At 37.3% G+C, this 9,442-nt stretch overlaps 2 protein-coding genes across 2 annotated transcripts; both read left to right on the forward strand.

Moving 5' to 3' along the window:
- The first annotated feature begins 4,408 nt into the window (after nt 1–4,408).
- On the forward strand, nt 4,409–5,260 carry LOC149705169 (uncharacterized). The gene is made up of 4 exons (XM_089865402.1): nt 4,409–4,500; nt 4,559–4,771; nt 4,839–4,938; nt 5,000–5,260. The coding sequence occupies exons 1-4, from the start codon at nt 4,438–4,440 to the stop codon at nt 5,116–5,118; spliced, it is 495 nt and encodes a 164-aa protein (XP_089721528.1). The 5' UTR covers nt 4,409–4,437; the 3' UTR covers nt 5,119–5,260.
- A 501-nt stretch (nt 5,261–5,761) lies between these two features.
- On the forward strand, nt 5,762–6,853 carry LOC149705170 (uncharacterized). Its single transcript, XM_089865649.1, has 4 exons — nt 5,762–5,874; nt 6,078–6,207; nt 6,298–6,540; nt 6,664–6,853. Exons 1-4 carry the CDS (start codon nt 5,826–5,828, stop codon nt 6,851–6,853), a joined length of 612 nt encoding a protein of 203 aa, XP_089721775.1. The 5' UTR covers nt 5,762–5,825.
- The last annotated feature ends 2,589 nt before the right edge of the window (nt 6,854–9,442 follow it).

Genomic DNA, 9,442 nt, shown 5'->3' on the forward strand with positions numbered 1-9,442 from the left:
TCGTCCATTTTTCATCCGCGATTGATTAGATAATCGCCGCTACTATTCCTCCATTTCACGCCACTGCTAATTTATTTTCCAATGGTGCGTGGTGCTTCGAGCCCTAAAGGATTTCAAGCACTTTAACATTAGATGGGGAAAAGAAACGTTTCTTAGCCATCTTATATCTTATCTTGGTAGATTTTCCTCTGGTATGAAACAGTAAGAAATCTGTACACATAACCCTAAATCAATACCATAATATTTGCTTATGTGATTTGTTACCTTTTTTTTTTACAAAAATATCATCAGAGAAATTAAGAAATACCATTGATAATATTGATTTATTTACGTATTTGAATCATACAGGTGTGTTTTAATATCCGCTAATTAAATTTGATTACAGTTCTCGTTGGAATGTGAACCAGAGTGACGCCATAATGAGGGCAAAAGACGCGACAATGCTGCCGCAACCACACTTGAGAGCGTTGTAACCTTGTTCCATAATGTCTACAGCTGATAGGCTGGTTCTTGCCGTTTCCATATTTTAGGCGCTGGTTTATCTAAATGAAAGACTTTGAGGTGCCGAATCCGTCAACTCGGATTTCAAGCGGAGCCAGCAACACTAATGTAGATGACGACTACAATTTCACGGATGATCAAAGAAAAGCCGCGCAAGAATTGCAAACACTTTACAGAAAATTGGGATTAGAGGAATTAGATGATGGCTACGAAGAAGGATTTTCAGGTAAAATCATGTTTAAAGACAGTAGTCGATTAAAATTTTAATTATATCAACCTGCCATGAATATTAATGGTAGTCGCAACAATACAAAAAAAAATGGATTTTTTCCGATTGCAGCTTACGACGATCCTCAATACGACATAGTTGGAAAACTACAGGAAGTTAACAACCGGTTCAACGAAGACAGTACCCCAATAGACCTTTTCGCAAATTTATGCGCGCATGCGCTTGTCGTGGGTCGTGGATAAAATAGCAGACGACGCCATCGGTCTATGGGGAAATAGCTGGGATTGTAGAGAACGGAGTAAATTTGAATCTAAACTGTGACAAACTAAAAATATTGGAACTTAAAGAAGTTTGTAAAAATATGGGAATTATATTTAAATCCTACTGGCGAAAACACATGCTCATTGAAGCTTTAAAAAATTATAATATCGAAAATATTTCCCTTAATAGCCAAGGCTTAGTGTCGGCTTCATAAATAATGTCGGTATCCAAGCAGCGCCGGGCAAAACCACGAGAGCAACCCGTCAAAAAAAGAACGCTTTCCCCGCGAGGGCCGCCGATTCCCGACCAGGGTCCGATACCCACTAACGAAATGCATGTTACATATACCCGTCTTTGGAGTTCCAACATTTTCGATTTATAACTCGTTCTCCTTTTCACAACAATTATGTGAAATTTAATTTCCACTGTTTTATCATCCCTCTTTACTTTATACGACTGATTCTTGCATCCTACCCACTACCACAACACAGCATCCAGGCATAGTGCAAAGGCTTAAGAATCATATGAAAAAAAAATAATTGAACAATGGTACAAAATTGAACTAACTAAAAAACCACTGGCTTAAATGAATTTTATTACACTTTTTTTCCAAATTTCTAAGAAAAAAAATCAAGAAAATGTATCGAAAATGATTAGATTTAATGGCAAAGTTGATGCCTCTAAAGTAATGAGGAAATACGCGGAGGCTAAGACCGTAGTCTGCTATTTTATCCACGTTGTTACTAACACGCATGCGCTTCGCATTTTCCCCCACTTTTACCCTCCGACATGCGAAAAGGGCTATTGACTCAAATAGACTGAGAAAAGTCCGTTTCAAGGAATCGGTTGTCGACTTGGTAGTCCCGATCTCGCCCAATCGCTCGTACTTCGACAAGTACCAATACTTGGACCAAGACGATGAAGAATACGGCGATTACGAAGTATACGTAGACGAAAATCAAAACGAAGTTGACAAAATCTACCCTGAAGACGGTGATTACGGAGATATTGAAAACAATCATACTGACTACGATTATCAATCTTAGATACTCTTGCCAAACCTCGAGTATTACCGAATCGTCCACGTAGCTCCGTTCCTCAGGTGACTCAACCATTAGCCGATGCGAAAAAAGTTCAACGTCCCGCGTCATCAATTAGCCACGGAAGTAAGAACATAGCCACCGGAAGTACGCGTCCCACGAAACCGGAAAAATGCCTCCCGACTTATAAAGGAAACACCAGGTCTAAGTACGGCGTGCCCGACGAGTTGAAACGCGAGTTACGGAAATTGAAGCAACTGGAGACCATTCAGAAGAAACTGAAAGAACACGAACAAAATGACTACAGGAGACGTAAGCGAGAAGAAGCTGAATTGGCTTTCAAAGCCTGGTTGGAAAACAAGAAAACCCTTAATTACGATAAACAGAAAAGTGAAGGCGGTACTGGCTCAACCAAAAAGGTACGATTAAAAACCCTTCATTACTCGTACATTTTTGTTTCCTAAGACCCCAAGATACGGCTTATTCCTCCGTGACCTTTGTCTATCGCGAGCAAACATTCTAGGACTAAGTAATGTTTAGGAACCCTTCGAGAGTCTAGGGGTCCTTATGAAAAAGATATTGGAAACTGTTATTAAATATTTCCAGCAACAGGTACAATCTAACGAAGAGATATCGGAGAGAGCGTTCCAATCTTGGTTAGAACAAAAGGAAAATCAACAACGAAAGGAAAAATTCTTACAACAACTGAAAGAAATCGATGAGAGCGAGACGGGATTAACGAGCAAGTCTCGACGTGAACAGTCTAAAAGAGCTTATCGAAAGTACTCTGCCTTATTAAGATTATTTGCAGTAATATCGTAGAACCCGGCCTTATTAACCATTTAATCAATTTCTTAATTGTATTGATAATTTCGATAGATGGCTTAGAAAAAAGAACAGTCAACGTCGTCAACAGATGTCTCTGGAATCACCGCTAGGAATTCATTTTTCAAATTCTCGTAATTTGGCTTATTCTTTGCCACGTGCTCTGCAACAAGCCGACACGCTCAAACAAACTTTTCAGGCTTATTTCGGAAAAATGACGTGGTGATTAAAGAAAATGATATCTAACGCGGATAATTTATGGTTAAACTCTATACAGCACATATAGAATCAAAATAGATTAAATATATTTAAATGGATTAAAAAGAGTACAACTATTAAACGTAGCGTTTTTTCTTTTCAAAATATTTTTAATTACGAATAATTTGGCTATAGTAATAAGTATTTTTAAAACATATAGATAATTCTGGTTTAACAATATTATTTAAATTGCAATTTCTGCGAATTCTAAATAGGGACTTGGTAGTACTATGTCATGCAACGTCACGCTACCTTCCACTAATGCTAAAAACTTTAATTGAAATTACCTTACGTCCCTTATACTAACCGAATATACAACGGACTGATTAATTTCAGCGCATTAGTCAGTTAAAAGTTGGTTACTCAACTTTATCGATCCTAATTTTAGTAGCGACAACTTGATTTCGACTTATCTATGTAATTGGAAACCACACTGGATTAGCGTCACGTGAGTTTATCATATTTATGAAGATCAGTTTACACACCATCATCTTAAACACATTGCGAAAAAATATTGGGTTTGTTAAGCTTGGTTGCATGCTAGAATTTCTCGTATTCATTCTCTTGTCAAAGCCAAAGGAGACTGAACTCGAACGACGTTAGTGTTTTAATCTCTTTGGTTAAAAATGAACGACATAAAATACCAACTTAAACCCGAAGACGTTAACTTTTACGAGAAAAATGGCGCCGTTGTTTTGCGACAAGTTTTCAATGAATATTGGATTGAACGGGTAACTAGAGGTATTGAAAGAAACATGGAAAATCCCAGTAAATACTCCGAGTTTCTTTACGGAGATAATTCGTCCGGGTCTTACTTCGACGATTATTGTAATTGGAGAAACATACCCGAGTTCACGGATTACGTTTATAATTCACCCGCAGCTGATATTGCTCTCGAGCTAATGAAATCCGAGGTAAGACCATAAGTTCATCATCAAAATATGCTCCATAAGTTTGTTACTGGTTACAAACTGGAGCTTGTCACGAAGTAAGTGAGGTAGGTCATAGATTCGAGGTAAAGCGAAGGAGGTCTGGTGAGGCGCTGCTGTCAAAGACTTAGTACAGACTAAATAGGACTAGATGGAGTGCATAATTAACCGAGTGTAGTCAATTCTCTCTTGTCGTTCTCGAACTAACTCTCAGTAAGATATTAGCATTACGAAGTATAAGTAGTGTCATTCTTATGGAACATATCTTATAAACTTATGGTAACACGTAGCTTAAATGTGAGGAAGTGAAAACTCTTTAAAACGGATCTAACCTCAATTAAGTCTCATCTTGGTCTCTACTTTCTACCACGAACACGTACTGGTCAAGGAGAAAATGACCACCAAAGAAACGCCATGGCATCACGACCAATCTTATTACCCCATTGATGGAAATAAGGTATATTTTATTACTATTTTATTTTCAATGTAAATTTATTTTAAAACCTAAAAAAAAGGTTTGTTCCATATGGATGCCGGTTGACCCCATTCCCGAGGACACGTGCGTGACCTTCGTAGCCGGGTCACACCAATGGGACAAATGGTTTTACCCAAGGAAATTCGCCACATCGGAACATTACGAGTCAGTGAAAAACACTTCGGGTAGAACTTACCAAGCTGTACCCGAAATTAGCGACAATACGCATGAAATCCTCAAATGGTCTTTAGAGGTCTTTGGAATTGCCGAATTTGAAACTTTTAAACGATATATATTATAATAATTTTTTCGATTTACAGCCTGGTGACTGCATCGTGTTTCATATGAAAACGGTTCACGCGGCTCCAGGTAATCTCTCGGAGAAAAACCTTCGTAGGGTTCTATCAACAAGATGGCTTGGTAAGAGGCCCTGGTTAATTTGAAAGCCGAGGCTCCAGATTGAAATATAATTCAATTGCAGGAGATGACGCTGTTATGGCTGAACGACCATGGGTGACATCACCTCCGATTTCGGGGGGATTAAAATTCGGGGATCGGGTCATTTCCAGCGAATTCCCAATTATTAAAAAACGAGATTAGACCGGCATCACTCATAGTTAACTGCGAGTGGTTCAAATCTGTTACTTAACACTGACAAAAGAAGTCGTTCATTATGTTATTTTTATCCTGAAAATTGAAGTAAATATTTTACATGATTATCACGTAAGATGGCAAGTACTTAAAACATTTAATCAGTTGTTATGGAACATAATTTATTAATAAAATTATGGGAAAAAATGCTAGTGAACAATTTTAATTTTCTATGTTGAACCAATCCACCCCTGGTTGAACATATGTTTCCTTTTCTTAGTCAGAAAGGTCAATTTCATCAGAGCTGTTTAAGTTCTTAATACTAACTTCCGTGACAGAACTAAGATTGCGAGGAGATCTTGAAATGCGGTAGTGTGTAAGTTTACAGGTGCGGCCACCTAAATTTACGGTTAAAATTACAAAGAGTGATATCAAATATCCCAGATAGGCATAATCTCATCTTAAAACGTAGATAAGATATCCTGAAAAAAAAGGCACTTGAACATTTCATTTTCGTTTTGAAAACCTTTAGAAGTATAGCGCGCGAAGCCGGTTCCCTCGCGGCTAATTATACAACTCAAAAACTCCCTTTTGTCGATTATGGTCTTATGGATAATTGGTTAATACATATACAGTATAGTCCACTTCAGTAATAAGCTTATTCAGTTGAAGATAACAGGCAGTGAACGATACATCGCTGGACATTTGCATCGAAAATGAAGAGCGTGGCGTTTTCTACGTTTTTAATATTGGTAGTAATATGCGGTAAGTTGATATTGATTAAACCTCCCGTCATATTGGGTACAAGTACATAAATAGGCGTACTAAGGTCACAATCCCAGTAATTTATCTTCCCTTTTAAAGTTTGAGTTTCTCTCTAAACGCACTCTTAAATTACTTAAAACTAAACTGTTAATGATTCATTATATGGTTTGGTGTTTAACTAGTTTTTTTTTAAATTTATTTAGGTACTCATCATGCCGTTGCTCAAACGAATGCCGACAAATGCAATCTCGCGATAATAAACTGCGAATTTGAAGCGGAAAGCGCGACTGGATTCGACATGACGAAGTCTAACGACAAAGCAGCCTTGTGCAAGTAATAAACGATTCAAATTGTTATCGTGTACAAAGACACCACCTTGGATTTCATAATTTGAGAAGCTTAATATGAGCTATTGCGTTTCAGATATATAAACGCCGATATTGCCTGCTTAAAGAAATTTGTTGAAAAATGTGGGGACTCGTTAAAAATAAATGCTAAAGAGAAGGAGTGTACAAATTCCAGAGAAACAGTTCCCGCAATGCGTGTCTATAATTACTGCATACATACGGTTTCGAAATGCAACGTGAAAGCGATGATCGAGGCCGGTTTGGGAAACAGACAGTCTCTTCCAGATCCTAGGACATTGGATAAAGAAGTCGCGTGCAAGTAAGATTGTAATTAAAGCAAACTAAACGCCATCAACAGCGGAAACCCATTTGGTTGCCGGTTTAAATTTAAATTGTGACTTGACGGCATGCAATTCAATAACTTTTCCAAAATTTATTTCAGATATATTAAGATTACCAGAGAGTGCTACGGAAAAGTGAGTGGAAAGTGCGAAAACAATCCAAATTTCAATAAAGGTATGCATGAGATGAATCAAGGAAGAGACCATTTCAAGTGTGGTTGCGGCAGCATTGTCGCGTCTTTCGCCCTCATTATGGCGTCACTCTGGTTCACATTCCAACAAAAACTGTAATCAAATTGAATCAGCGGATATTAAAACACACTTGTGCGATTAAAATATGAAAACATACGTTAATAAAGGGCATTCATATTCATTATAATCAGTATTTTTTATGGTTATTTCTTAATTTATCCGCACGCTGTCATTTATGCATGGAATTGAATAAAACTTTTTCCGAATGACATGGAAGGAAAAATTCATTTCAAACGCTAGGATTTTGGCATGGGTATTAGGCCTAGGTTCAAAATGTTTTATTCATTGGCAAATAAAAATGATGGAAATTTTCTTTGGTCGACCAATCAGAACTCAATATAGTTTGGCTTTTGAAGCATTCGAGTCGTAATAAGGCCAAAAAGAAGCTTCAATGCCAGCGGGGGTATGCTTTGCACGTAAATACGTTTAACTAAAATTACCGTTAAAATTTCAAAGAGTGATAACCAAATATTCAGGTAGGCAAAGGTTAAACAAACGTAACGTAATTTAACTTATAAAATCAACCTAAAACTTAGATAAAACACTCGAATCCTTCATTCTCGTTTTGTAAACCGCAAACCAATAGAGATAACACCTGGAATGCTTATCTCTCGTGGAGATAATATTGAACGAGTAATGTATATATAGTTCACCTACGCGTATAAGTGGATTGAATTGAAAATAATCGCTAGACAAATAAGCATCTAAAATGAATAGAGTTACATTTTCTACGCTTTTTATATTGCTCGTAATATGTGGTAAGTTGGTCATTATTTACCAAAATAATTCACATTAGATTCTAAACACGCTAATATGTAGTAAGCTTAAAGGTTTACTTAAGTTTTGAATAAACATAAGTAATAGTTCTGATTGATAATCAACGCCCAGAAACCACCGCTTTTATTAAGACTAAGGGATTAGGTTAGTCTTAAGTATAGTGTGACCTCATTAAGAAAGAACAGATACGTAACTAAAACCTTGGTACGTTTGACGTTTAGAATAATGATTAATTAGACGGGCTTCATTGGTTTAATTTACGCCGCTTTGATATACAGCAGTTACGGAACGGCAACGTAGTCCTCCCAGCATCCTCAGCGGTTAGGTACAGAACGAAATTGTAAAGGACGCTCCCTCTATTTTAAAAATAGAAGCTAGTTCTCATAGAAATACAATGGCGCTACGCGGCAGCACTTAAAAATCGCCTACCGAAAGTAGGGGCGTGCGCGAGGTACACTGGGAGAGCTACGGTGCCGAAGGTCACCCATTATCATTTACAATCCATCTCACCTCACTCATCCCTGGTTTAATTTTATCACGAATAGTTTTAATTTAATTTTTGCTATAATAATATAGCTACTCATTACGCCACTGCTGATAATACTGAGTTGGACACGTTTTGCAACAACGCCCATTCGAAATGCAACTCGGAAGCCCTAAAAGAGTCCGGTTTAGAAAATGAAGATTCCTTTATCGATATTAACAATATTGACAAAGGAAAGGCATGCCAGTAAGAACATCTTTAAAGATGACTAAAGGCTCTTTCAGACGATCCAACTTCTTGACTAAGCTTGATGGGTCAACTCGAGTTGAATCAAATAGTTGGATCGTGTGAATAGAAGCTGGATGAGTTGAGTCACCAAAAACGTTGGCTAGGAAAAATTGGATCAGTGATCCAATTTTTGCTGACTCAACTTTTTAAGTTCATTTCTCCTGACAGGGCCGGATTAACCACTAGGCAAGTTAGGCAATTGCCTAGGGCCCGGATATCTGAGGGGCTCGTAATCAGGTAGTTTTCAAAAATTGAGAGAATGAAAAACCAAAAAATATATTCCCCCTCTTTCGCTATACGGAAACATAACGTCACTGACACCATGGAAAAGCCAGGTGAGATGTAACGGCAGCCTAATGTTGAAAAACCTGTTAGCCAAAAACATTATGGCAATTTATAAAGCAAGAAAGAAAAAGACGAAAAGAAACTTAAAAATTCAATGTAAATGTATTTTGAGAAGTCGCAATCCTCGGACAAAGAAATTTCATTTTGAATTTGTGTTGTTACTGATCGTCATTAAAATCTGGAGTTGCATTGTATGATTCCTTGATAAGCTTTTTCAGGGTGGTCGTGATAATTTGAAATATTGTAAATAATTGCTCAGCTCACAAAAGAGATAATTTACAAAAATAACGAAGAAAGGGGAAAAAATACGTAAACGGTTCTTTGCTGAAGGCGCAGGAAAGAACAAGGCGACCCAAGGGTTGGGCTCGTAATAGTACCCACATCGTACAGTACTTGACAGGCGTAGAGAAAATTTGAGTGAATAGCCCTCGATGCGCTACCTTAACTGTTTTAAAATGATTACTTAATTTTTTTACTTCTGTTATAATTATAATAGTGTGACATGAACGGAAAACGTGAGTACCCCCACGATGAGCATCCTTTAACAGTGGTTAAACGAAATACCCGTAAATGCCCATCAAAAGAAGTACAGAAATTGAGAGTGAATAACCCCTCGTTGCCCTAACAAAAATAATAATCCTTAATCCTTGCTTTAATTTACTGACATTATAATTGTAATATTTAGGTCCACAACCTAGTACTTTTTTTTCTAATTCTTCTCGATTTGTGGAGAA

Source organism: Phalangium opilio, unplaced genomic scaffold (assembly GCF_054372755.1).
Source record: "Phalangium opilio isolate 3A_F unplaced genomic scaffold, DU_Popi_V2 ptg000014l_1, whole genome shotgun sequence".
Lineage (NCBI taxonomy): Eukaryota > Metazoa > Arthropoda > Arachnida > Opiliones > Phalangiidae > Phalangium > Phalangium opilio.

What these genes read in the sequence shown, in the direction of transcription:
- LOC149705170 (XM_089865649.1), top strand. Translation starts at nt 5,826, where the DNA reads ATGAAGAGCGTGGCGTTTTCTACGTTTTTAATATTGGTAGTAATATGC. An exon ending in AATATTGGTAGTAATATGCG is followed by an intron (nt 5,875 to 6,077) that starts GTAAGTTGATAT and finishes AAATTTATTTAG; the next exon opens with GTACTCATCATGCCGTTGCT. An exon ending in GACAAAGCAGCCTTGTGCAA is followed by an intron (nt 6,208 to 6,297) that starts GTAATAAACGAT and finishes ATTGCGTTTCAG; the next exon opens with ATATATAAACGCCGATATTG.
- LOC149705169 (XM_089865402.1), top strand. Translation starts at nt 4,438, where the DNA reads ATGACCACCAAAGAAACGCCATGGCATCACGACCAATCTTATTACCCC. An exon ending in TCCTCAAATGGTCTTTAGAG is followed by an intron (nt 4,772 to 4,838) that starts GTCTTTGGAATT and finishes TTCGATTTACAG; the next exon opens with CCTGGTGACTGCATCGTGTT. An exon ending in TCTATCAACAAGATGGCTTG is followed by an intron (nt 4,939 to 4,999) that starts GTAAGAGGCCCT and finishes ATTCAATTGCAG; the next exon opens with GAGATGACGCTGTTATGGCT.